Source organism: Ustilaginoidea virens, chromosome 7, assembly GCF_000687475.1.
Source record: "Ustilaginoidea virens chromosome 7, complete sequence".
NCBI lineage: Eukaryota > Fungi > Ascomycota > Sordariomycetes > Hypocreales > Clavicipitaceae > Ustilaginoidea > Ustilaginoidea virens.
This window is the reverse complement of record NC_057322.1, coordinates 1771114-1797646: the sequence shown is the minus strand read 5'-3', so window position 1 is coordinate 1797646 and position 26533 is coordinate 1771114. Positions and strand designations below refer to the sequence as shown.

The window sequence follows — 26533 nt, the reverse complement described above, 5'->3', positions numbered from 1 at the left end:
AGAGTTCCTGTTGCTTGATTGCTAAGCAGCCAAGCCCCAAGTCCCACATGTCTGGTGCCCCCTCCTCTCCAAAAGTTGCCTGGCGGCTTTGAGCGTCAAGTTTGAACCCTTGCCGCAGCACACTGGCTGCCTGCTTGATGAGTCGTGCGTGGCTCGTGACTGGCTGTCCGGCTCGGTCCCCACCGACCGCCTGGAAGTAGTCAGCAGCCACGGCTACCCAGGGTGTGCAGCAGCCGTGTGCCGTGCACCATGTACTCCGCACCTCTCTGCCCCTCGGCTGAGTTTTTCACCCAGGCCACCACCACCAGCCAGGGGACAAGTAGCAGTCATCACCCGCCAGCGTCCGTGGCCGTCAGATTTACACCCGTCATCACCACCCACCACAGTGACCCCGACTCTTATCGCTGCCGGATCACCGCCCGGACACCAATCGATTGCCGTCAGTCTCATCTGTCGGTGTCTATCGATCGACCTGCGAACGCTCCGTTCACTGCAGGTTTTATTCTCGTAATCGCTCGAATTCCTTGCGGCTTCCTTCCGTTAAATCCGCCGCCCGGCAATTGAGGGAAAAAAAAACATCGAAAGAAAAGAGAAGGGAAAAAGAAAAAAAAAAAAAAGTCGCGGGAGAGGAACGAATCGAGCATCGCTCCGGAAAAGCCATCATCGGTCGACGCAGCCGGTTTATATATCTGCTTTCTTCCCCTTTCTCTTACACCTGGACGAAATCCAAGTGACGAGGCTCTCGCCTTTTATCACGCCATAATGTCGACATACAACGGGCGACACGGCCCCAACGTGTCGCAATATCTTCGCGATCTCAACACCATCAGCCCGCAGGACACTACCGGCGCCGCTGCTGCCGAGGATGGCTTCAACATGGAGGATGATCTCGCTCTCTTCACCAACACGCAGTTCTTTGATTTCGACTCTGGCCAAAACACCGACTTCCAGGCTCAGCCCGGCAAGGTGGAAGTCGAACATGCTGCACATCACAACGCCAGCCCTTCCGACGACCTTGGAGCCACTCAAAGCAATGTTGGCGACATGCCCAGCTTAGACTTTATGTCTGGTGAGTGCAAGACTCTTTTTTACTGTTCCTCTCTCCCTCTTCTCCCAAGCCGTCACTGCGCGCAACTACGCGGAAAGTCGGCATGTACGTTTTGGCGGCATCTCGGAGAGCCCTGTTTTGGCGGGGTTGACGGGACTGCGAGAATTTCCCACTTCTCCAAACACAGCATGCACGCTTTCATTCCGCCCTCGCAAACAAACCATGGCCACCGATCAATGTCTTGGAACACGTCGGCCGGAGTGCGTGGTTCATCTTGTCCCAAGTGGGGCTGATGTGGAGCGGCGGGGGCCTTGCTCGATTACAAATGGCCCTCGATGGTGCAATTTCCCGTGATCGCCGAGGCTGGGCTGAGTCGGCAACACCTCGTCGCCACCAAGTCGTCGCAGCGCAGCATCCCAGCGATGCGCGTTTGTTGAACACGGCATCTCGGGAAGACCAAAAGGGGAAAAAAAAAAAAAGAAGAAGAAATATTCCCTGGGCCGAGAATGGAGAAAGCTCCAAGTTTGCCCAATTTCGAAATGTTGTTTCGCAATGGCGTCTCAAAAGACACGCCTCGCGAGATGGATGTGCTTGGGCTGACTTGAAGCCGATTCTGCACCATAGGCGACTTCAGCTTTGCCGACTTTAGCAACGCATACGCCGCCCCGCCTATGAATGGCTTCCCAGATGTTGCGCAGGGGTTCCAGCCCCTCCAGCCCAGCCATGCCGCGGTTCCGATGCCTCATCAACAACCCCAATTCCGCCAAAACACTGCCCGTGCAGGCGACGAGCGGAAGCCGGAAGCCATGTCTTCTGCGCCGGCTCCTCCGCCCACCCCCATCGGCCAGCCGGGGAATTTCGAGGAAGCGTCCCGTGTGGCTGCCGAGGAGGACAAGCGACGCCGCAACACTGCCGCCAGCGCCCGGTTCCGCATCAAGAAGAAGCAGCGAGAGCAGGCCCTGGAGAAGTCGGCCAAGGAGATGACCGAAAAGGTCACCTCGCTGGAAAACAGGGTTGCCCAGCTGGAGACCGAGAACAAGTGGCTCAAGAATCTCCTCGTGGAGAAGAACGAGGGCAGCGACGACATTACGGCTCTGTGGAAGGAGTTTACGAGGCATGCCGGCGAGAGGACCAAGACCGCGGCCGAGTCGTGCGCAAGAGACGGACCCGTCAAGGAAGAGAGGTGACGCAGAACAGCGGTCGCAATAACGGGGCGGTTGCGGGGAAGAAGATGATGGCGCGAGCACTCGATGACGACGGCATGTTGCATGGCATGTGAAGGAGCACGCGCATAGGTTGCGATGCCGGGCGGTTCCTGGGGGTTGGGGGAGGGAGTTTGAATAATGGCTCAGGCGTTCTTTTGACGTTTTTTTGACGTTTCTTTTTTCTTTTTCATGATTTAGTATCCGAGTATGTGGGTGGTGCGGTATTCTGCTGCATTTTCAAATGACATGAGCATAACATGACTGATGATATCCGCTTCTACCCGGGTCGCTCAAATGACATGAGCATAACATAACTGATGACATCCGCTTCTATCCGGGCCGCTTCCCGATGACTTTTTCGTCCCCCAACACCCCGTGCCATCTGACAAGTCCACGCGGCACAAAGCAACGGTGGCCAAGACTCACTCACCCCCCCTCCACCTTGGCCTTGCGCAACGCCTCCAGGCGGGCCTTGTTCCTCTTGCCCAGGATCCTCAACGTGTTCTGCTTCTCCACGTCAGCCATGTCGGCCCAGTTGCCGATCCGGCTCATTGTGCCGTCGACGTTGACGACCAGCGGGCCCAGGTGGTCCAGCTTGACGGTGGCCCCGCCGCCGGAGACGTCGAGCGTCGTCGCGGCGGCGCCGTGGTGCCCGGGAGCCGGGAGAGCCCTCTGCGCGGGGGCCGCGTCGGCGTCGGCTTCCGCGTGGGCGTCCTCGGACGAGGCGAAGAAGGTGGGCGAAGTGTGGAGGGACATGGCGCGGCGGGCGGGTGCGGCGGCGGCTCTGGCTTGGACGCTTCGGAGGAGCATGAGCATGTGCATGTGCATGAGCATGAGCAATGTCTGGTCGAGGGTGTCTGCGGGGGGGGGGGGGGGGGGGGGGGTTTTTTAAATTTCAGTTTCAGTTCATTTTACGTGGTTGTTTTGCTGACGCCATGCGAGCGAGGGTGGAAGGTTCTGGAGAGGTGCGTGCTCCACCCGCTGGTGACTGCGGGCTGGAAGCCAGCCATGCGGGCTGGGGGGGTGACGTGCAGCCTAGAGTAAATTGAATAATAATACTAGTAATGAGGATGATGATGACAGTGACGATGATGGATATATCTCGACGGGCAGTGTTGTTATGCAAGGCGGCGCGGTTGCGTCTGGTCGTACGATTGCGCCGAGCGAGCTGCGATGCGTGCACGCACTGTGCGGGCGGCACTGGAATTGCCGACTGCGGGTCATTGTTGCACGCTGCCGGCATGAAAGTGTCGCAGCGTCCCTTGCCAGTGTAACAAGGCCGTCGCAGCAAGGCCGTCGCAGCAAGGCCCGTCGGCCGAGGGCATGTTTGTGCTTGTCCTCGTCAGCGACCAGCCGCCGGGGCCTCACGAGTCGGGCAAAGCAGGCCGCTGGCGACGAGGTGGAACGATGGCTGGAGGGCCCGGGGGCACGCATAAAGGGTTGAAACGCAGCAGAAACCCAGTATACTCCGTGCAGGGCTCGGCACACCCGCCATGCCGGTTCGCTTCCGTTCGATGCAACGAGTGCCCGCCGAGGCTGGAGCGCAAGTCGCAGGTTGGAGTAGAGCTGAGGCATATTCAGCTGGTGCATGCCGCCGCCGGCATGTATGTATGTATCGCCGCTGTCGGCGGGCCGCGGGCCGCGACGGGACAGTCACCACTACGCGCAATTGATCAAAGAGTAGCCGTCTTTGCTGTAAGGGAATCAAGTCGAATCGACGAGCACTGACGGCCGTGCATTGGACGCGTGGGGGTGTTCTTGGAACGGGACCAGGCAAAACGCAAGTCGTTGCCAGGTACCGGCGCGCCTCGCCTCGTGCTCGCGTGCTTGCTGGGCTGCCTCCCCCCTCTAACACCCCTGGGGCCTTTCGCCCTGCCGGCGGGATGGCGATCCTCTGCCCCAGGAGCACCGCTCCCACCACACACACTCACACACACACACACACACACAGCGGTCGGCACCAGGGACTTGGTGTTGCACCTCGGGCTGCGAGTTCCGTCGCTCGTTGACACGACATGCAGGCCAGCAGCCAGGGGCCTTGGCCACTGCGCAGCAAGCTGGCTCGTATCTACTACTATGTACCTATGTATCAAGCGTGCCGATTTCCCGCGCCGACGTGCCACTTGGCTCCATGCCGAGGAAACAGCCACGGCGCGCACCTGCCGCTGCCTGAACACAGGGGCCGCCACCACCTGGGACCAGGTGCCAGGTGCCAGGTGCCAGGTGCCAGCACGACTTTCTGTCCAATATCGGGCCAAACCAACCAACTGTCGCCATCACCGACAATTTGGCCATGCCAGCCGCGTGTTCCGTCTGTTTGACGACACGGCACGACTTTGCGCCCGACTGCTGCCCCCAGCCACCGACTGACTGCGGCGTCGTGTAGAGAAGGCTGATTGACAGCCAGCCCATCCTGTGCTCCTCTTGACTGTGCCTGGCCGGGACTGGCCCTGTGACGTCGACCCGAGCCTGGGAGCCTGGAAGAGCAGAGAGAGCAGCGATTGATCCCCTTCTCCCCCGCCCCACCCACTTGGGAGATTGAACGCGGCATCTCGAGGCTAATTTTGCCGACTGGACTCATCTAATACATACAACCTAACTGTACCATGTTCTTTCTTCTGGCCCCCAGGGCACCGCTAGTAGAGGCCTGGGCTCTCCACTTGGCGGGAGGCTCGCTGCCGTCTGGTCCTTGCGACTCGGGCCTTTTACTCCTCTCCCAGCCCTTCTTCTTCTTCTTCTTCTTCCTAATTCTCGTTTCCTTTCATCTTGATTCTGTTCTAGTGTGCATCTTGTTTCCCGCTCTGCCGCTGTCTCTTTCGAAACTTGTGTGATTTTTGTCAATCTCCAATCTCCCCGCGAATCATCCCGAAACAAGCATCATGTTCGGCGGGCGCAAGTTCTCCTTCAACCGGCATACCGGTGCTCCAAAGCCCAGGATTCGTCGTTTCAGCAACGCCGAGCCTACCGCCCAGGGTAAGAAACCCTTTTCCCTCTCTGCTCGGCCAAGAATGTCTCGGATTGCCTGCCATGCCAGCTCGCCGTCATCTTGGCCCAACGCCCAACCTGGGGGTCACCCCCATTTCCCATCCACCATCTACCATTTACCATTTACCCCTCCCCCTCCCCTCCCCTCCCCTCCCCTCCCCTCCCCTCCCCCCCGCACCTCGAATCCAGCCGCCTGGACAAAAATGCCCCCCCCGCGCTGCTAATCGTCTTGGCAGAGACTCAGTCCGAGATCCATCGCGACTTTCGCCAGGCCCACGAAGGCCATCGCCCCCACGCCGGCCTGGACGCCAGCAGGGCCTCGACTGGTGTCATCTGGTGCACCGAACGTGCCGCCGAGCTGGGCTACTTTGACGAGCCCGACTCCTGGGCCAACCTGGGCCAGGGCGCCCCCGAGGTCGAAGACGACATTGCCGGCTGTTTCAAACGTCCCGAGACCATTGGCATCTCGGTAGCCGCCCGCGAGTACGGTCCCACGGCCGGCATCCGCCCGCTGAGGGAGGCCGTCGCCAAGCTGTACAACGAGATGCACCGCAAGGGCAAGGAGAGCCAGTACACGTGGGAAAACGTCGCCATTGTCCCCGGCGGCCGCGCCGGCTTGATCCGCATTGCTGCCGTGCTGGGCAATTCCTACCTCAGCTTCTTCCTGCCGGATTACACGGCGTACAACGAAATGCTGAGCTTGTTCAAAAACGTATGTCTGCAGGGGCGGGGGTTTGCATCACGTGTGGTCCAATGGTCCATGTTGGCATATCTTGCAAACGGTCAAGGGAACCTGATGCTGCAACACATCAGCTAACGTGGGCCCCTTGTCCCTTCAGTTTGCCGCCATTCCCGTCCCCCTGTCAGAAGAGGACGGCTACCACATCCACCCGGACAAGATTGCCGAGGAAATCGCCCGCGGCACATCCGTCATCCTCACCTCGAACCCCCGCAACCCTACCGGCCGGGTCGTGGCCAATCCCGAACTGGCCGAGATTCAAGACATCTGCCGCGGTCGCGCCACCCTCATCAGCGACGAGTTCTACTCGGGGTACAACTACACCAGCAACTGCGACGGCACCACCATCTCGGCCGCCGAAAACGTGGACAATGTCGACGAAGACGACGTCTTGATCATCGACGGACTCACCAAACGCTTCCGACTGCCTGGATGGCGGATCGCGTGGATTTTGGGACCCAAGGGTAGGTTGCGCTGCTCACCTGTCAAGCGGCGCGACGCGGCGGCAACATACATGTGACGGGTTGCTAACCTTGACCACTCACTGCAGAGTACATCAGCGCGTGCGTATCGGGAATTTGCCACCCATTGTTTCTTTTTTTCCCCAAGTTTCACTTCTTCTTCTTCGTCTTATCCTTTCGTCTCTTGTGCTTCCTTGGCAGATCCTGACAAACATGCAGTATTGGCTCTTGCGGTAGTTACTTGGACGGCGGCGCCAGCCATGCGTTCCAGGATGCCGCCATTCCCATGCTGGACCCCAAGCTGGTCCACACCGAGATGGTCCATCTGCAGCTTCACTTCCGCGTAGGTCCAACACCAACGGCAGCATCCCTCCCCCTTCCCCCGCTCGCGCGTTCTGAACGCTGACCATTTGCCACAGCAAAAGCGAGACTACGTCGTCAAGCGCCTGCGAGAGATGGGATTCGTCATCAAATACGTCCCCGACTCGACGTTTTACCTGTGCGATGCCCCCCCCGATGCACGCCATGCCCGCGCCCCGTCCCGGCTGCTTGCTGACCCCTAGGAAACCCGTAGGTGGCTGAACCTCGAAGGCCTGCCGGCGAGCATCTCCGACGGCCTCAACTTCTTCCAGGCCTGTCTCGAGGAAAAGGTCATTGTGGTGCCGGGCATCTTCTTCGACCTGAACCCGTCGCGACGCCGCGACCTGTTTGACAGCCCGTGCCACCACTTTGTGCGTTTCTCGTACGGCCCAAGGATGGACGTGCTGCGCATGGGCCTGGACGGCATCGAGAGGGTTGTGTCCAAGTAGGTTGGGATCCTCGGCGCGGCCAAGATTAAAGCTAACGGTTTTTTTTTTTCTTTCCTCCCGCTAGACACAAGAAGGCGGCGGAATAGCCCGCGCGCATGGCTTGCCGCGGGGCGCCCGATGCGCAGCGTGGCGGCCGCTCAGCAAGGACGAGGGAGCGCGGCGGGCAGCGCGCGAGGCGTCTGGTCGTTGGCGTTTACCGGGTTGGGCAGAGTTTGGGGGGCTGGCTGCAAGGTACTGCGGGAGGTTTCGGCGTCTGCGCATCCTTGATATCCATTCCATTGCTTTGCCCGCCGTCACGCTGCCAATGTTGCTGGCCATCCCACGACACAGGCTGGCCCGGCAGCCCGGGTGCGGAAACAGCCGAGAATCACGACCACGGCACGGGGATGCCTGTTGCCACCCGGCCCCATGGTGACCCGCGCGGAAAAGAAAGAAAATAAAAAAAAACAAAATAAAAAACAAAGTAAAACACAAGGAATCCATAAACCCGCCCGGAAGCCACATCCATCCCTACCCTTCCGTGCGCCCCCAACCTTGTCGCCCTGGCCACGTTAGCACCCAGGTACATGCATACATGCACCGAGCAAGTATTTCCCACTGAACCAACGATGTAGTTTTCCGTTTCTTCTTCTTCTTCTTCTTCTTCTTTCATCATCATCATCATACGTCTATTTTCCCATCCTTGAGCGAGGTTTGAAAAGATGCTTCTGGCAAACGCCGCAGCTCGAATCGGCACAGTTGCCCTGCCCTGCTCGTCTTGCCCGTCCGGCCGCCTCGAGCCCCTAGATGCCAGCGCCCCCCCCCTCCGGCTTCTCCGTGTTTTCTTCCTCTTCACCATCTCGCCCATGCCCCGCCTGTTCTACTGCATGCAGTACACGTCGGCCAGGGCGACCGAATGCGCCGATATGTTGCTGCCCGTGTCGTTGCGGCACGTGATGACGGGGGTGGTGACGAGCGCCACGCGCCAGTGCTTGGCCTGCAGCTCGGTCGGGTCCAGGGCCGGCCAGATGGGCAGCATGCTCTGCGACGAGAAGCGCGAGCCCACCTCGGGGAAGCGAAAGTCAAAGGTGAGGCGGCTGGTCAGGATGCGCGAGGACAGCTCCCACGCGTGGTCGGCGACCAGCTCCATGTCGCGGTGGGCGTCGGCCGGGTTGTGCAGCCGGTTCAGCAGGGGCTGGATGGTGGCCAGCATGGCGGCCGTCATGTCCTGCACGCGCGAGGCGTGGAAGGCCGGCGGCTCGGTCTTGAGGATGGCGTCGATGTACAGGGCCTGCTTGTCGAGGAGCGGCTGGCGCTGGGCCGACGGTTGGCCTTGGGGGGGGGGGTGTGTGAGCTGGGCTGTTGCTTCTTTGCTAGTCTCTCGCTTGGGGGGGGGGGGGGGGGGGGGGGGATCTGGGGGGGATCAGGGGGAAATCTGGGGACAGCAAGACAGAGGAGCAGCAGGAAACACACAAACATACCCTGGGTCTTTTCCAGCTCCTTTTCCAGGTCCATCAGCGCGTAGGTCGCCTGGGCGTCCGACGACCCCGTCCAGGCGTGCGGGACCCATACCCGGTTGACAATGTAGTCGATGATGACGCGCGTCACCAGGCAGCACTTGGGGTTGTCGTCGCGCAGGTGCAGGTCCAGGTAGGACGTGGCCTCGCGCGCCGACAGCGGGTGGTACGTGGCCAGCAGCACCGGCCACAGGTGCGTCGTCGAGATGCGCAGCGCCATGGCCGGGTCGGGGACGCTGGCGTGCCGCTCGACAAACGCCCGGATCAGCGCGTAAAACTCCATGATGGACTCGTTCCACGCCGCCACGGACCGCTCCGTCATGTGGATCAGCGGCCCGGGCAGCAGCGCGCTCCTGCCGACGAGGGTGGTGCTCGTCCCGGACGACGGGTTGCTGCCGCTGCCGCCGCCGTCGCCGGGGAAGCGGCCGCAGCGCCCGCGCCCGGACGTGGGGGTCTGCGGAACGCACTCCCTGCCGCCGGGGGGTTGCTGGTGGTGGTGGTGGTGGTGGTGATGCTGCTGCTGCTGCTGCGGGTAGTAGTGGCGGTGGCCCAGCGCCGTGCCGGGCCGGTTGGGCGTGCTCTCGGGGATGCCGCCGTGCGCCTCGGCGGCGGCGGCGGCGGCGGCGTTGCTCGCGCGGTACCGGTGCGTCTTGCGCGCGGCGGGAGGGCGGCCAAAGGACGACGGCGGCGGCGCACCCGGCGTGTGGAACGGGTTCTGCGCCGGGTTCCAGATCGACGTCGGGTACCGGCGTTCCTGGGAAAAGGCCGACGGCGCCCGCGGCGGCCCGGCTTGGAGGGGGCCGAACTTGGGGGGCGCCGCGGTCGTCGGTCGGTGGAAGGGCTGGAAGACGCTGGGCGGCCGGGCGGGAGGAGCCGGGTCTGCGTAGCCGGCGCGAGCGGCGGTGTCGTCGTCGACCTGCAGCCTGCTGCCGCTGCCGCTGCCGCCGCGCATGAACGCGGGCTTCATGGACATGATGGTCTGGTGGGCCGTCTCGTTGTTCTGTATCGAGTCGGCCAGCGTCTCAATGGCTCGGGCAACCGACTGCGGGTCGGAATGCTTCATGACCCAGAGGGAACGGCGGTTGTTGACCTGGTCTTCCAAGTGGCGGATGCCATCTTCCAGGCCCTGCAAGACGAAAGAAGAAGAAGAAGAAGCTCAGATTAGCCTCGCCACGTGCCGCAGGGAAGGGGGGCCTTAATTAGATGGTTACCTTGATGATTGCGTCCCTCGGGTCCGGCCCGCGGCCAGCCTCGCTCCCCTCGCTCCGATCGGCCTTGTCCTTGAGGTCCTTGAAGCTGCCCGTCAGCTCGTGCAGCTCATTCACGGCCTTTTCCACGTGGCTCTCGGCCTCCTGGCGCTTCTTGGCCTCGGCGCTCAGCTCGCCGCGCAGGTCCCGAATCGTCTGCGCCTGGTCCTCAATGGTGGCCTTGGCGAGGCTGGCCTCGAGCCCCATCCGAGCAATGGCCTTGTCCGTGTCCTCCTGGTCGAGCGTGATGTTGGTCAGGGCGTCCACGAGCTGGCACGTCTCTTGGTTGACAATCTGCCCGACCTCCTGCAGCTGCGCGATGGCCTCGCTGGATTCGGCCGAGGACACGCCCGGCATGCGTCGAAGCGACTGCTGGATCTTGACGAGGATTTCCTGCGTCACGCGCGACTTCTCAAACGCGGGCTGGGGGAAAAATAAAACTTGACTTTAGTCCAAGAGTCGACAACAAGCGGCTGCAGACACGCGGGTGGTCGTTCATCTTACATGGTTGTGCGACAGCTGCCGGATCCTCTCGGAGCGAGCCGCTCCCGACAGCGGGTTCGAGAAATCAACGGAAAGCATGCTGTCGCCTTGGAACAGGCAGGGTTCGCGAGACGGAGTCCCGAGCGCGCCGCAGTCGAGAGGGCCCGCTCCTGTGATTCCCTCTGAAGACGTCTGATCAGAGTCTGTCATGCTGCCCCTTTGTTCTCAGGAGCCGCGGCGGAATGGGAGGCAGCTGGGCAGCTCAGCGGCACCGCGTATGCTTGCTCGACCAGACACGCCCTGCCCCTGGCCTGCCCGGGGTCGTCAGCAAGACGTCTTTGGAGCGAGTTGACTGACCATCTGGACTCGCACTGCTCTCCGCGTTTGCTGCGCGCCACCATGCTTTATTTCCGCCTGCGTCAAACGGCCGTCAAGGCCGAATCGCGAAGCGCGCACGGGACGGGGGAAAAAAGCCGCGAGAGAGAAAGGAGGAAAGAGAGAAGAATCACTCACCCGCCTCTAGACACGGATGTTTTGCAAGCCCTACAAGGCGTCGCGCGAGAGCCCGCCTCGAGAAAAACAAGACAAAAAAAAAAGTCCAATCCCCGCCCCCCGCCGATGGAGTGGTTTTGTTTTAACGAGTCTGATATTGGCCGTGTTTGACCTCATTCGTAGTCCCTAAATCTCGAGTTAGCCGTGACGCATGGTCCCTTGCTTCTCAGCATCTCCGATGAATGAAACACCAAAAAAAAAAAGCAGAAAAAGAAAAAAAAAGAAGAGAAAATAACCGCCAGCTAGGGGTCATCCGTCACGACTCACTGCGAGAAACTTGTCCCAGGACCACGAACCAGCGAGAGACAGCGTCGAGTGCGAGGAGAGCGAGCGCAGAAGAAAGGCGAAATAAGCTTGAAACGCCGAGGTCGAGAGGTGTGCTGGGCAACGAGGTGCCGGGAAATCGCGGCACTTGGCCATTGTCGGGGCAGGCTGAAGCCAAGGTGAGGTGAAGCTGAGGGCGGGGAAAGCGTGCGCCTGCGTGCCATGCCGTGAACCTGCAGCATACAAGACATGACAAACGTCCAAGACGAGCTTGTCGTTTGCTCGTCGACGAGTTCACAGGCCCATGTCCACCGTTACGAGGGGGGCTGGTCATTTATAAGCGCGGCATTGCCCGCCGCATGGCCGTGATTCATGACGCCCAATCAAGACGCACCCAACGGGCTCGATGCCGCAGGATTTTCACGTTTGGAGTCGCCGTCACCCTGCAAGTCAACGCGTCGCGTCAATTCATGGTAGTTTTCTTTATTATTACCGACAAGTCTGAACCCTTACGCTACAACACCACTGTATGACCTTATCAAATTCGAGCAACAGCATCCCCCAATCCTGGAAGTCATGTTGAATACGGGTTTTACTAGATAAAAAACCGTCAGAGCGCGACAAATTAGAACCTAAAACACCAGCAAAACCTGGGCACCAGGAACCTGTAGGTAGACCGTAAGTGGCTTGGTACGCGGTAAAAGGCAGAATGCCATCGAACTAAGAGGAACCTGCAACGTCATGTCTAGCTTAGTGTTTTCTCATCAAGGCATTGGGTGTGACGGAGTTTGACACTTTGTCATAATAACCCGGGGTTCATGGAAGAAACGGCCGTTTTTTTTTTTTTTTTTTTTTTTTTTTTTTGGTTTTTAAAAGACCCAATGGATGGTGATTGTTTCTTTGTCGTCTTGAGACGTGGCTGTACAAAGCAAACTTTGGCAGCAGCACAACCGGCATGTAAGCTAAGAGACAATTGAGCGGCGGTTCAAGAAAACGTCATTGTTCCAGCAAGCAGCATCACTAACCTGTCGAAATACCTAAATAATGGCAAGGGGCAAAGCGCCGGCCTCTGTTAGCTTTAGATGGCTCTGGTGCGGGAGAAGAGACTGCTGTATACAGCGTCGACAACTGGGGACGCATTAATCATCCTGCCGCCAAAGTATCTTCCGTTCAAGCCCTTGATGGCGTTTTCGCCGCCTTGCACCTTGTCGAACTTGAGATAGACGTCGCCCTTGGAGTTGGGATCCACGGAAATGTGGACGACATGTCCGTACTGCCTCTCGGCTTCGGCTCGGATGTCTTCTTCGAGTTCCTTGACCCAGTCATCACCCTCTTCCCTGCAAAGACGACAACTGTCAGCACAACGGGCAGTGTCACCACGTAAATGAATGGGAAAACAGACAGACGTACTCTTCGGGATCAAACATGTTGTGCAGCACAACACAGCGACTAGCCATGTTGACGTTCACAGGAAGCGGTTTGGCTTCAGTCTTGGGCTTCAAAACAGCCTGGTCTTCTCTCCCATTGGGCAGTTCGTCGGTCCTGGCAAGTTTTCTCATCAATGCATCGCGACTGTAGTTATTGAAGTTTACTCCAGCGACATCTGTGTCGTCGAGGGCGCTTGCGCCGCCCGCTTTGTCACTGTCTCGTCCTCCGGCTCGGTCGAATGCAGAAGCTTGCGAGCCGCGGCCTCCGGCTCCTGAGAAAGAAGAGCCCTGGAAATTGTTCTGTCCTGGAAACCTGTGCATCAAGTTGGCCGTGCTCTCAGGGGTAAACTTATCGTTGCCGAGGCCGACCCGGATAGGTCGGCCCGCGAGGTCAAAGCCGTTCATTTTCTCCAGCGCTTCACGAGCCTGACCAGCATCGCGGAACCTGCAATCGCCCGTGTTAGCGCATCCAGACGGTACAAGTAAAAAAACCGAGAGCGCAAACTCACTGTACAAATCCATATCCGCGGCTGCGTCCAGTGTCATCCTTCTGAAGTTGAACATACTCAAGCTCCCCAAACGGTTCAAAAACTGCTTGAAGATCTTGTTCCGTGACGTTGAAGTGAATGTTGCCCACATAGAGGCGGTGGAAGGGAACGGAATTCGGCTGGCCGCTTGTCGACTCGGTGTTCCGAGCTTGTCGGTTCTTCTCAGCCTCAGTGAGCTTCACAATGATAGGAATACCTGCCAGTGGCTTTCCAGTAAGCTGAAGTGCTTTTTGAACCGTTTCTTCACTCTTGAACTCCACATAACCGACTCTATGATTGTTGTTGGTCAGCGACAAAGTTTTTTGGGAAAGGAAGGCTTCTGCAAGCGGCAAAAAAAAAAAAAAAGAGGCAGAAAGAGAGAGAGAAAGAGAGGTTTACCCCTTGGATCGTCCGCTAATACGATCTTTTACAATCTGAGCCTCGTTAACAGGGCCAGCATTTTCCTCAAAAAATTTCTTGAGCTTGTCACTTCGCAGTCGAGCAGCAAGCTGCTGCACAAAAACAGTCCGGCTGTCTCGCTCATCCTCGTTCGGCTGCGGAGATCGAGACCGTCTGCCAGGGGAGCGATCCTTTCCGCGGCCATGATCTCCGCGATTTGAGCGCTCTCGACGGTCTTTACGATCTCGATCATCACGGGGGCGGTAGCGCCTGCGAGGAGATCTTGAGCGGGAGCGCGATCGGCCGCCGCCGCGTCGTCCACGGTAATAGTCGCCATCCCTATGTCGACGTGAGTTGTAGCGGTCTCTATCCCGGCTCTCGCTTCGACGTCTGCTACGATGACTTCCAGTATCGCTCCGAGGGGTAGCCTCGTCAGGAGTGCCCTTACGGTGTCTTGGAGGAGTCAGGTCTCGGCGATCGCGTCGACGGCGACCGTTATCGGCATCTCGGCGGCGGTCCCGGCTGTCGTCCCTGTTTCTGGAGCCATCACGCTCCGCGACGTTGTGATGGCGACCGTTGCGGTCGTTCCTGGACGAGTCCTCGTCCCGGGCATTCGGGTCTTTCTTTTGCGCTGAGCTTTGGGCAGTGGCCTCCAGGAGGGCTTCTACGTCCAAACCCGACATGGTCACCTACTGTGCAGATCTCGAGGGTATGGCTGAGCAAAAGCGGTAAGAGCGGCGCCAAATATCTCGATGAGAGTCTCTTGACTCTGTGTCGATGAGTGAGGCAGTTTCGGGATGCTGACGGATGCGCTCAGTGCGTACTGGGTTCACACAATTTTTCTTCTTTGATGAAATGGAGAAACCAGTGTCGGGCGGCTAGGCAAAAGTGGAGGTTGGAAATAATCGACTGGTCGGTCACGTGAGGGTAGCGTTGAGCCTTGACTTGGCGCGAAACTTTGTAGCCGATGCGGGGCGTTATTCAGGCTCATGAATCTCGAAAGACGCTGTTGGCAACAGGGCAATGTCTCACAAAAAAAAAAAAAAAAAGGAAGAATAACAGGACTACCTATTACAGGGGCTCTCAATTTCAACGGTAAAGCGACCAAGCACTCCTCGTTTCAAGCACCTCCCCAGAGGCGAACTCATTAGTACGTATTCACGCCAGTTTCAAGGTCTGGCTACTATTAAAGGAGATGACGTATTTTCATCGATTCACGCGTCGTCCGCAATTATAATGGAAACTCCGTGCCCGAAAGAGAAAAAAAAGTGACAAGTCAAGGGGATAAACAACACAGATATCCGCCGCGATGCTCGATAGTAAAGGTCCCACGAACAAGTTTCAGGGGTTAGCACGTCGAGCTTCTTTCTGGTAGGATGGAACTACTTGGTCTTTATAGAGGTTTGAAGCTCGGTGCCGAAAACTCGATCCCAAAACCTGCTGGTGACGCCGAAACCTAGTTCATAATCAAGAAAGTGATGGGCAAGATGGTACTTCTTCAGCTGCTTGTACCACAGGGGCAGGTTTTGGTGATGCAAGAAGTAATGAGTCAGGTCATAGCAGATGTAGCCAAACATGCCTCCACAGAAGACAATGGTGGCAGCATACCAGCTGTAGTAAAACATGGCATGCGAAAGTTTCCAGAAAGGAGAGGCCAGAACGACGAAAAGAGCGGGCGGCATGACCAGGCGATACTTGTCCATGGGCAGATAATGGTGGATGCCGTGGAACAGGAAGTGCATGGTGATGAAGACTCGGTTATCAGGGAGGTAGCTATCTCAAAGGTTAGCAATAACGTCGGAGGCACGATTGACCGACACGCAATGGGCCAATGGGTAGGCATACTCATCCAGGTGGAACAAGAATCGATGAAGGCAGTATTCTATAAATGTCCAGAAGAAAACGCCGAAAACAAAGTAGGCGGCAGCCTCGGAGGAATGCTGGAGACCTTGGCTTGCAGTGTATATGCCATAGATGACGCAAGGCAGCCACAGAGTAGGAATCATCCACCAGGGAGTCTTGCTCAGCGGCTCCAAAAAGTTCCCAAAGAGAGGAGCCGATGCACCGCCCTTGTAGTGGCGCGGGCGGTGAACTTGATCCAAGTAAAACGCCTTGCTGAAGCCTCCATTCCAGACTTGAAGAAACAGCGGTCGGCTGAGGTCCAAGAACTTGTGCTTCTTGAAGTCCTGGTGAACATCGGTGTCTTTGCTGAGATCTTCCTCACATGACATTCCCGTTCGAGGATGGACATATGGCCTGTCTTCAGATGACAGCGTTGCAGTCCCATCGGTCGGCTTGGTTGCGTTGCTGGCGGTTGAGAGCTTGTCGCTGACAACAAACCCGACCAGCGAGTCATCTAGAACCTCGTAGGCAGCTTCCGAGTGGCGATGCGACGATTCGTCCTTGAGAATTTCCTCCACGTTTTTACCAGCGAAATCAACAATCAGGCTTCCACCACCGGGGTGGTCATCGATGAAATCTGTGACATCGTAGACTTTGGATCCAATGGTGACGTAACACGAGGAGGTGGAATTGTGCGTCTCAACTTCTGCACGCGTGAACGTTGGCAGCGTCCTCGCCGGCATATTTAGCCCTTTGCAATCTTATTCAGGCTCGGCGCTTTCGTGGTCGATAAGCGTGCCAGGATGGAGGGAGGGGTTCGATGAGCAGTGTCAGTCAGGCCGTCACGAGGTCCTCGTTAAAAAGTTCAGGTCGTGTCCAGGGAGCGCAGCGCGTCAAGGGGGCTAAGTTGCTTTTATCGGTCTTTCCCCCCCACCTGGCGAGACGGCAAAAACCAAGACAAGACAATGGGGGTGTTGAGCACTTAGGAAAAATGAGATAAAACGAGACTTGAGTTGTCAACAGACCTTGTAGGGGCGGGAGGAGGAGGTCAGCGTGGGAAGATGGTAGCTTGATTGGGCTAGTTGGGTGTCGCGGGCCCCTAAATCAAATAGAAATCATACTTGCGGTACTCCGGATGGGAAGGACGGAGTTTTTGCCCCCCCACCTATCTCCCGTTATCCGCAGTACGTACCGCGACGTGATGCCGAGGGCCAAAGGTGGCGTTACTGTGGGCCGATTCGAACAAAGCAACGGATGACTGACTACCTATCATAAGCCGATCCGATCGATCCGCCGAGTGGCGAGTGGCCGCTGCCGCTTCTCCGACTCGGTGGTTGGGAAAGGGACAGGCGCTACGTTGAAAATGAGTGCATCCAATATGACTTCCAGTGGGAGGTTTCTCAACGTGAGAATAGCAGAGCTAGGCCCATTCATTCCGATACAGGTTCGGATATTTCCCTTGCCCCAAGTGATTACTGGAAGGACAGCTTGCAAGCACGGCTTGAAAAGACACCTAGACGAGGAAGAAAGGTTTCCCGAGGATACCTATGCGTGCGTAGACACGATCATGGTCATATCCATCGAGCGGAGCCGCCAGCGCGGGTTGTCGACACGGTTCCCTAAGCTGGAGATTGATTGGAATAGGGTGGATGGCCATCTCGAGGGACTTGGCGATCTGTTCAGCAAAGGGAGACGGATGACATTGTCCATGGAATTCGTCGGCAAAGAAGTCACTAAGGAACTCAAAGCAGCAAAAGGCGCACAGAGGAGAAAGAGTTCCAGAAGCGCAAAAGGCCCAGTTGGCCGCGGAGGCTGGTCTTTGGTCTCTAATCTATAATCACCGACGGTGTAGGGCTAAACATTGCAAACAAGGACCTCACTGCATGACGGACGATCAAGGGAACCTCCGTAAACTGCTACCGCAACACCTAGGGGCAATTTTCCGTCATGTCAAAGACAGCATGAAGAAAGGAGAGACGGAGGACGAGGTCAACGTCGACATCGAGATCCCGGCTCATCTTCTTAAGGGTGTCTGGGATGGTAGCCTTGAAGGAAAGGCGAACAGCTCCCATGAAGGTTCTCCGCCTAAAAGGCAGTGCGTACGTTGCAGTGAAGCTGTCGTGAACCCACATGATGATCTTGTGGGCGTTTCAGGCGACCGGGAGGACAACCTGGAGGAGTGTTGCAATTGGACTTTGGGGCAAGCGAAAAGTGGTAGGCGGAGGGAAGTGGTGCAAACTGCGAATAATTTCGCATTGGATTCGTTCCTTGGAATTGAATTCAGTCTTGCAGCACCCGAAAGTCACAGCCGATTTGATGGTCAAAGGCGGGGTGAAGCCTGGTATTGCGCTACAGTTCGTGAGCAGCATTGGAAGATTTGAGTTGGAGAGGCAGAAGCCTTAATCACGAGAATTTTGTCATTAGTCCTGCCTCTTACTGGCGATAGTTAGCGCTATATTCTTTTAATGATGTGTCTAGGTATCTGATCCAAGGCAAACCACTCGGTTCTTTGGCTAACCGCCACGCTGACTCCTAAATGCTGACAAACATCTGTCGTGGAAAGGAAGGTTGTAGTGCCCTTGTCGTCGACATGCAGTAACGCTGGGAGGTCAACCCTCCTGTCGCTAAAATCGATCTCTAGTGTTGATTGTTGGGGATCAGGAAGAACAACTTCTGCAATAAATACGCCGTTATTTCCGGCCCTCATCAACTCGGCTCGTTGTTCGGCATCTCCTAGTGTGTAAGTTAGTGCTTGCTGGATATCTGGGGACCGGCCTAGAAAGCTTTACTCAGATTGTCAAAGATGGAGATGAACGGTGTAGGTTCGATGGACCGGTCTTTCCAATTCAGATGACACTCGATCTTGCCTCGGTTAATCCAATGGCAATAGTCCATCCAGTAACGCCCCATTGCCGTGAAGCCATCGGAGTCCCAATGAGTGAATGACTCGTCACTCTGCACACGGTAGAATCTAATAGTCATCGTTTGTGATACCGTGTGTATTGCAATTAGGTAGGTAAGGGCTGATACCAGTAATACTAGGATAACAGGGGCATCAATACCAAGTGCTAGGAAAGAGAGGAAGTCCGCTGTTACAGTAGAAAGCTGTAATAAGAGGCATAAAGTGCGTTGTAATAGACGATGATTTCTAGTGTCTAAAGAGGGAAGATAACTATTCTACTTATATAGGATAAAGGAGACCATGTCTGACCATCTGACCAGCTAGCCAGCTATCTTTTCCTAACTGCTAGCTGCCTGCCGGCTGTTATTCTACAGAAATGGACGAGTCATGTTAATACTCGTAGCCTTGAAAGTATATCGCCGATTCCAATTAATTCATCGGCCGAGTCAGTAAATACGAAGACTTAAAAGTCGAATACGAAGCCGCCTGTACCTTCGCATATATTCTTCTATTAGTAGCTACATACCTACTTTCTCCTCTTTCTCCTCCACACACATTATCACGACTTAAGCCCACGCGATGGCTTTAAAGAAGTGACTCTTATTACATTGCACTAAACTTAATATTAGAAAACAGCCGAGGGATACCTAATTATACATAAGGCGCGCGCTGGGTACTGAGGTACCAGATGATCATAGGCAATACGTTGTAATATGCTTATGATAGGTATTTAAGAGAGATAATACCTGGCATCTTCGTGTTCGACTTTTAAGGTTTTTGTCAACTGACTCTGTACCACGCCCAGTGTTCCGAGGCATACCCGGCACACTTAAGTACATGTAAGCTGGCCGGCCACCGAGAGTGTCCGGGTAAGGGACTGGGCTACTGGCAAGGCTATCGTAGGCCCGGCCGGATGCCGTGCTACGCAGCTAGGTATATAAGATATAGTAGGGTTAGTAGGAGCTCTCTTATAAGGTACAATAGCAGGGCTGTCTTTTTAATAGCATATGTTAAAGAGTAGTGAGGAATATCTGAACGAAGGGATATAAACTGTATTGCACAGGGGCCGTAGGGATGATCGATCGCCTGGCGTGCACAACTCTCACAATCCCCTAATCATCGCAACCCTAGACACGATGAAATCGTAGTCAAGAATAATGGCCAGCCTACGGTACGGCACATATAGGTGGAATTATTAATTGAAGGTTGTAACGGAAGAGATGAAATCACCTATAATGCGTACTCGACGAGTAGAGAGAGAGAGAGAGAGAGAGAGAGAGACGTTGGCAACGCCTATACCAGGACTGCCTAATCAGTTGCTTCGGGGTAGAAAGATGATACGTAATCTCATACTACGACTTCGAGTCATCTCTAGGCGTACCAGAGTTTAAACATCGAGCATTGCGATAGAGGAGCTCGTTACCCCCTCGCCTCCTAAGTAATAGCAGCCACCTCCCCTCTTATGCGCGCTTCCCCTGTCTCCGCCGGCCGCAATGCCATAACTACAATAAAAGACGAGTTATCCAGGGCGAATCTCCCAGCTGCCTCAGCTCTCGCATCCCTTTCAAGGTGCGAAGGTGCAGACTTTCTGGCGAACAGGGTTTGAGCTAATATCACGAAGGCCGTACACGGCGGAGCACATCAGCAGGCTGATCAATAGTATAATGATATAATTACAAGCAAATCCCAGACATACACAGAGCTACATCGCACTTATCGCACCTGTAGCCGCATTTAGCCACAGGCTTGAAAATAGGCCTTGTTATACCTTTATTACTCAGCTGCTTAATTTAGCAGTGCTTAAGGCAGATGAAAAGAATGAATCATCCATAGCGTTAACGCTCAAGATATCACTAGTTAGCTCCGTTAGAAATGCCGGAATTCCTAGTATAAGGATTTTAGTGACAAAGGTTTGGCGGCTGGGCCGGTTGTCAAGGAGGTATGTACCCTCTGGGTATTTACCGAAACGGGTCCTTCTTAAGTCTGCGCCTTCGCACCTTTAAAGGGACTGCAGAAGAGCAAGGAGGTTGTAACTGGCAGCTTCCCCCGGGCAGCCCTCCATTTAATCCAAATGCGCAGGGGTTTGCCTGGCCCATCGGTCACACGTGGCGACACCGGCTTTAGCCTGCTCCGCGTCGGTGCCCCGGCAGCCGTTGCCGCGCCTGCCTTGGCAGCGGCTGGCTTTGGGTCAAACGGCATTGTTTTTGGTGCGCCTGCCCCTAAGGAATCTGCCTAATCCACAAGATCTTGGCGCATCAACAGGACTTGAGGAATGCCTTCGCTTCTTCCGCCTCCGGGTGGACTTTGCCTTCTCACGGCCTCCGCTGGATTCTCGGGCTTGCTGCATTGGCTCTGCTTGAGCGACGAGATCGAATAGCCGCCTGAACGAGATAGATAATGCGGCGGACGTACGGCCGAGAGGTATCTCATCGGTGGCGGAGTCTCGCAGGTTTATGTGTAAATAACCACCAGTGTTGATGGGTGTTCCATCCGCGGACCGGAATGGCTGCTGGCGTCAACTTGGCTCGCAGGATGTCAAGATGTGACATACATACCTTGTAGGCGATATCCTTCCTTGCTTCCAAAACTTTGTATTCCTCACTGTCCTGACGTGTGTATTGCGGGCTCTACCATGACACCGTTGACTCCCTGCCAGCATTATTGATGTCGATGCCAATCACACGTTTACTATCGCCATTTGAGTAGAGTATGTCATCTTGCGCCGCCCTTTGCAGGTCTTTCCCGTCTTGCGAATACGATACCTCCAACACCACCCCTGGATAAGTCGTCTCTCGGTGCTGAAATTGCGCATCCGGCTGCCGTCGAACTGGCCCTATGAGGTCATGCACCGGGGAAGTCATGCGGAGGGTGAGGACCTCGGTATTGGGATCGTAATTGAATCGGTGCAGATCTTGGTCGAGGACCCTGGAAATGAAAGCTGTTTGTACCGTGCGTTCGAGATGTCGAATCCGTTCGAAAGTGCAACGCGTCCAATTGAGCTCTGATACTGAGCAGCTCTGAGCATCGGTAGCAGGCTGGCGTCCTCCAGTGACAGGCGGTCTCGTCGCCCAAGCTCGTCAGTCGCAGGAGGCGTCGAGGGCGTGCAGAGCTGGGGCTCAGTCGGATCGATTTCGATCTTGATCTCGTTCGTGGAAAGGCGGCAGGTCCATTGCCTTGAAAGACGTTTTTTGCTTTCCCATGGCGGTTCAGGCAAATGATGAGGACGACATGGTGCCAATGCAGCTCGCCCAACTTGGACCCAAGTCGCGAAGAATCCACCACCGTCTGGGGGCGCTGGACTTCATCACTGACCTCCCAGAGGTCAAGGCAGCTTATTCCACCTGGAGGATAGAGGGATTCGACTCATATGATGCCTTATGCGTGATCAACTGTGTAGTCTCGAAATGCCGATCATCATTCCTGATAATAAAAGAAATACACCACCAAGCAATGGGCAGAAATCATCCTACGATTCCTACACCTCTGCTCTACCGATTGCTGCCAAGCTTCTAGCTATTGTTCCATTGGTGGCTCCGAATTTGTCGATAAATCGCGTGGCAAGGATTTCTGCGTGACTGGGTAATGCTGCCGATGATGATGCTCCTAGAGTGCGGTTGCGGATTCGGATGTATCCTCCGTTGCAAAAGGCGACTCCTGCGCTTTTCACGCGGTCTTTTCTATTGTGTACCTTGGGCTTTTAATTCTATTAATAAAAGAAGCCTCTCTTGGCCGAATTTTTACTAGGGGATGCGTTTTCTGCTATCAATAGTACACACGAAGCCCTTAAACGTTAATGTCCTAGACTGTAGAAATTGCATCGTCAAATATATACTATGTGCATTCAATTTAAGATGTAGGGATGATATAGGGTGTTGGAGTCGCTTCTAAGGCTATTGCGTGAGCAAAAGTCGTGATAGTGTGTGCGTGCTTTGAATATGTGTAGAGTACGGAGTAGAAGGAGCAAAAAAGTGTGCCAAGGTAGGCTATGTGGCTTAAAAGCGCATTGCGCCCCAACCTCTCTGTCCGTATGCGTATGCGTATGCGTATGAGACAAGAGGCTCAGGCAGCCTTATTCGGAGACCAGAGATACCTCTCAGACTACTCCGTATCATGGCATGAATGTGCATTCGAAAGCTCTTGCAAACACTTTCGTAACATGTCTCGGCCGAAATCGGGACAACATGGACACTATGGGGAAGCAGCCTACGACAGAGCTGGGCTCCCATGAGCCTCGATTTCGTCTCAATCAGATCGGCAAGCAGGGCGAAGGACGTTTCCCTGCCTCAACTAGCACTGTCCTAGGACAGAGCACCAAGAGTGGGTCCATCTTCATGTAGCCCTGCGGCCCTACTTGTGCCTTCCAGCTAGAGGTAGGGTACTCCGTAGTACGTACCGAGTACATGTGTGGCATCGAGGCCAATGCTGGCGCCGAGCATCAGCCACGCTTCTTCGGTCAGCTTGAGAGAGGCGAGGCTGAGATACGCGAACCAGTAACGAACGATAACGACGGACAGAAGCGCGCCCTAGGTACAGTCTGGTACTTCTTGATGCGCCAGATGTACTTTGATGGCGACGTGGACGGATTCTGTGCGGGGCTGAAGCAATAGCCTCCTCCCAACTTTCGATGAGACTCGCAACCCGTGCTTCTCTCAGCTCACCAGCATCCGTCTACTTGAGCAGTAGATAGATAGGTACGCAATCCAGCCATCGCCGGAACGAGACCACACGTTGTTGCTCTCGTCTGCGCGCCGAGCAAGCTCTCTTCTTTCGCGCCCGCCTCCAGCCTGGCCCAACCCGCCGTGCGTCATGCCGGGTCCTTTGTCATCGCGGGGCACCGGCTCCTCCAGCACCTTCCGCAGCTTCAGCGCCACCCATTGGTTCTTGGTGCTTTGTGTTTGCTTGGCCTTGCTTCCAGGCAAGGCTGCAGCATTTGGTGCCGGCAACATCCCGTCCATCGCTCAGGTGTGTTGCTGGGAGATGATGCTTGCTTCGGACGCCGCAAAGACTGACGTTGGACATTCTGCCCAGGTTGAAGGCCACAACTGGCGCCATGGCGGTAAGCTTCACCCACACGCAGCGCTCGCCGACCGTCTCATCTGCAGCCGCCACGTCAACCTGGGTGCCTGACAGTTTCAGCAGACATTGAAGACATGCTCGCCAGCATTGCTTTCTTGCAGGGCAAGAAATGGTCCTCCATGCTGATCAAGCGAACCTATTTCGGCAACTGGCTGCGCGATTACTCCCAGGCGGTTGATGTCGGCAGCCTGAAAGGTGTAAATGCCGCCACGATCCGCATCCTGGTAAGGCTAGCTCCTCCTGTGGGCATTTGACGGACGTCATGGCGCGCGGTGCTGCTGCTCACCTTGGTTTCCTTGGTTTAACTTGTCCTTGTTCTCCCCCCCCGAAAACGAAAACAGGTCTGGGTCTTGTCCTTCATGGCCTTTGGCTACGCGACGGAAGAATTCGAAGTCACCGAAGAACGTCTCGGCTGCTACCGCCCGGAGGAGCACATTGACAACCCTCTCGGCTACGCCGACGGCGTCGATGCGCGCAAGTTCGACCCTCGCCTGCGCGGCCCCGTCGAGCCCGTCGAGACGGAGATTGACATGAGGACGGGCATGAAGAACTACATTGCCAACGAGACGGGCCGGTGGGCCACCAGCGCAGGCTACGTCCGCTTCAGCTTCGCCCGCAGCATCCATTTCGGCCGGCTCTACACCTGCGGCGAGCGCGGCAAGGGCAAGGACGAGAACCTGTGCGAGGCCCTCCGCTGCCTGGGCCAAGCCCTCCACTGCCTGGAGGACTTTGGCGCGCACAGCAACTACTGCGAGCTGGCCCTTCGGGAGCTCGGCTACCGCAACGTCTTCCCCCACTGCGGGACGCAGACCGAGATCAGCATCCACGGCAAGAGGATCTACCCCATCGTCACCGGCACTTTCGGCGCCGTCGACTTCCTGCACTCCGTCATCGGCGAGGCCAACGACCACTTCACCCAGTCCGAGGTGGACGAGGTGGACGTTGCGCTCAAGAACGCCGAGGGCGCTCGGGGCGGCCCGGTCGCCGCCGCCGGGGACCGGGGGCTCTTTGACGGCTCCGCCTCTACCGACTTCATCTCGCTGCTGTCCAAAGTTCCCGATCTCGGCATGGGTTTCGCCGACGAGGCGAGGGAGCTCAAGGCCGCGTCGGACGCCCAGGAGCGCGAGAACGAGCAGCGCCCGCGCGCCGACAACGTCAACGTCGTGCCCGGCATGAGCCCCGACTTCGACCCCGTCAAGACCGCCAGGCGAATCTACCCCATACTGGTCTTCCGCGACAAGATTGTCAAGGCCATCAGCCGCGGCATCGCCAAGGTGCCCGGGCTCGAGAAGCTTCTCGAACACATCAGCGAGACCCTGACGGCGTTTGTGCTGGGCCTGCTCGCCCCTTTCATCCGCCCCATTATCAAGTCAGTCACCAAGGTCCTGAAGGACGGATCGTCCGGCGTCATCACTGCCAGTTCCAAGTCCCAGCTGGAGCCGTGGGAGAACAGCCGATGCTCGGATCCCACCCACTCCATGCTTTCCAAAGATCACTTTACCAACGTGCTCAACTCTTGCGCCGGTCGAGTTGCCGCTACTATCCTTCAATATGCCGTTCCGTAAGCCGATCCCTTGATATTCCAGGGCTGTTTTCCCTCTCATTTCCTTTTCCTTTTCCTTTCTTTATCTTTCCTTTTTTTTTTCTTTTTTTTTCCCTTTTTTTTTGTCATTTCCCGTGTCTTTGGCTTTTCCTTTGGGGCGGGGGACAATACATGTATACATTCACCCCTCGTCTCGTGGCTAATCCGTCACGTCAGCCGCGTCCTGTTTGCCTGGGAAAACCCCAACGTTCCGGTCGACGAAGTCGTCAACGACTGCTTGCGCGCCTTTCACCACCCGGCCCTGCGCAACGAAAACGTCGAAATCCAACGAGACATGTTCCAGACAGTCCGCCTGTGGGCCGACCAGCACCCAAAGCGCCACGAGCTCGACCGCATCCTCTCCTCCGAGTCAGTCAGGCAAGGAAAGAACCACACGCTCAACCAGAAGGGGAGCAAGAGCGGCGGCGGCCACTCCCACGGCGCCTTCGAGTCCCTAAGCCAGCTTGGCCACGGCAAGGTCGCCGGCTCTCTCTGGTCTCAGATCAAGACGCGCGATCTCGACTCCATGTCTGGCAACGACGGCAAAGAATCGGCCAACTACGTGCCCAACTCGCCGGCTCCGCAGAACAGCAAGATGCCCACGCCGCCGTCCTACTCGTCCGCCCCGGCGACGGGCGAAGCGGCGTCCTACATGAGCGAGAGCAGCGCTTTCCACGCGGGCCCGACGGGTGGCTACAGCGCGCCCCCTCCTCCGGGGCAGTACTACCAGGCCTACAACCAGGCTGCGCCCCAACCTGGAGGTCCCCAATACGGCGGCGTTCCTCCCCAGGGGCAATGGGCACAGTCTCCCCAGGGATACGGCGGCCCAGGGTACGGCCCCCACGCGGGCCAGTATCCTCCATACCAAGGGCAGCAGTCCCCTCCCGGATGGAACCAGTACCCAGGCCAGGGGCGGTACTGAAATGCCTTTTTTTTTTTTTTTTTTTTTTTTCCAACGGCAAACGAGGGGGGTTGAGGGGGGACAGGAGATGCGTCCTGGCGTTCTTTCAGCGAGATGGGGGGCTACTTGTCGCGGGAGTTGGGGGGGAGATGCATGTGCTTGATGCCGGCAGACATGGGAAACGTGATCTGAATAGATAGACGAGATGGCGAATCCTACTAGCGATGGCGGCCCGTCACGGCTGGGAGACGGAACACGTTGACTTTTCATAGGGGCATTTACCAAGAGCAGCCCAAGAAGATGGATTTATTTGCAACGTGCTGATGGCTTTCCCGAGTCGGTGGAAACAATTCGTCACTGCCCTAGGGCTCATGATACATATGCGCTAGTGAGATCTACGAGGCACGGCTTGCACTTGCGGGTAGAAAGGTCAGGATACACCAGGGATGCATTCAAGACTGCCGGTATGGCCGTGCCCTACGGATATATATGTACCTTGAACACACGACGACCCGTTTTCACCGCTCACCGCACCTTCCCCGGCCCCTGTGCCATCCGACGCATCTAATGCCATGCTGAAAACGATCT

The 26533-nt window shown here is 56.5% G+C and overlaps 9 protein-coding genes across 9 annotated transcripts; 3 read left to right on the top strand and 6 right to left on the bottom strand.

The window, feature by feature from the left end:
• Positions 1–762: 762 nt before the first annotated feature.
• On the top strand, positions 763–2235 carry UV8b_08173 (uncharacterized protein; the record flags this gene model as incomplete). Its single annotated transcript, XM_043145670.1, has 2 exons — positions 763–1069; positions 1673–2235. The coding sequence occupies 2 exons, from the start codon at positions 763–765 to the stop codon at positions 2233–2235; spliced, it is 870 nt and encodes a 289-aa protein (XP_043001605.1).
• Positions 2236–2530: 295 nt separating this feature from the next.
• UV8b_08172 (uncharacterized protein) lies at positions 2531–3263 on the bottom strand (the record flags this gene model as incomplete). Its single annotated transcript, XM_043145669.1, has 3 exons — positions 2531–2606; positions 2684–3049; positions 3169–3263. 3 exons carry the CDS (start codon positions 3261–3263, stop codon positions 2531–2533), a joined length of 537 nt encoding a protein of 178 aa, XP_043001604.1.
• A 1869-nt stretch (positions 3264–5132) lies between these two features.
• Positions 5133–7333, top strand: UV8b_08171 (uncharacterized protein; the record flags this gene model as incomplete). The annotated part of the gene is made up of 8 exons (XM_043145668.1): positions 5133–5226; positions 5475–5950; positions 6078–6441; positions 6528–6540; positions 6658–6781; positions 6858–6937; positions 7013–7243; positions 7312–7333. 8 exons carry the CDS (start codon positions 5133–5135, stop codon positions 7331–7333), a joined length of 1404 nt encoding a protein of 467 aa, XP_043001603.1.
• A 773-nt stretch (positions 7334–8106) lies between these two features.
• Positions 8107–10683, bottom strand: UV8b_08170 (uncharacterized protein; the record flags this gene model as incomplete). The annotated part of the gene is made up of 5 exons (XM_043145667.1): positions 8107–8558; positions 8708–9213; positions 9274–9869; positions 9955–10413; positions 10495–10683. The coding sequence occupies 5 exons, from the start codon at positions 10681–10683 to the stop codon at positions 8107–8109; spliced, it is 2202 nt and encodes a 733-aa protein (XP_043001602.1).
• Positions 10684–11107: 424 nt separating this feature from the next.
• On the bottom strand, positions 11108–11540 carry UV8b_08169 (uncharacterized protein; the record flags this gene model as incomplete). The annotated part of the gene is made up of 3 exons (XM_043145666.1): positions 11108–11151; positions 11293–11457; positions 11534–11540. 3 exons carry the CDS (start codon positions 11538–11540, stop codon positions 11108–11110), a joined length of 216 nt encoding a protein of 71 aa, XP_043001601.1.
• Positions 11541–12367: 827 nt separating this feature from the next.
• On the bottom strand, positions 12368–14325 carry UV8b_08168 (uncharacterized protein; the record flags this gene model as incomplete). The annotated part of the gene is made up of 4 exons (XM_043145665.1): positions 12368–12626; positions 12700–13161; positions 13226–13534; positions 13643–14325. 4 exons carry the CDS (start codon positions 14323–14325, stop codon positions 12368–12370), a joined length of 1713 nt encoding a protein of 570 aa, XP_043001600.1.
• A 699-nt stretch (positions 14326–15024) lies between these two features.
• UV8b_08167 (uncharacterized protein) lies at positions 15025–16227 on the bottom strand (the record flags this gene model as incomplete). Its single annotated transcript, XM_043145664.1, has 2 exons — positions 15025–15415; positions 15488–16227. The coding sequence occupies 2 exons, from the start codon at positions 16225–16227 to the stop codon at positions 15025–15027; spliced, it is 1131 nt and encodes a 376-aa protein (XP_043001599.1).
• Positions 16228–17412: 1185 nt separating this feature from the next.
• Positions 17413–18466, bottom strand: UV8b_08166 (uncharacterized protein; the record flags this gene model as incomplete). Its single annotated transcript, XM_043145663.1, has 3 exons — positions 17413–17622; positions 18033–18217; positions 18274–18466. The coding sequence occupies 3 exons, from the start codon at positions 18464–18466 to the stop codon at positions 17413–17415; spliced, it is 588 nt and encodes a 195-aa protein (XP_043001598.1).
• Positions 18467–23192: 4726 nt separating this feature from the next.
• UV8b_08165 (uncharacterized protein) lies at positions 23193–25966 on the top strand (the record flags this gene model as incomplete). The annotated part of the gene is made up of 5 exons (XM_043145662.1): positions 23193–23348; positions 23415–23442; positions 23526–23686; positions 23804–25023; positions 25222–25966. 5 exons carry the CDS (start codon positions 23193–23195, stop codon positions 25964–25966), a joined length of 2310 nt encoding a protein of 769 aa, XP_043001597.1.
• Positions 25967–26533: the final 567 nt, after the last annotated feature.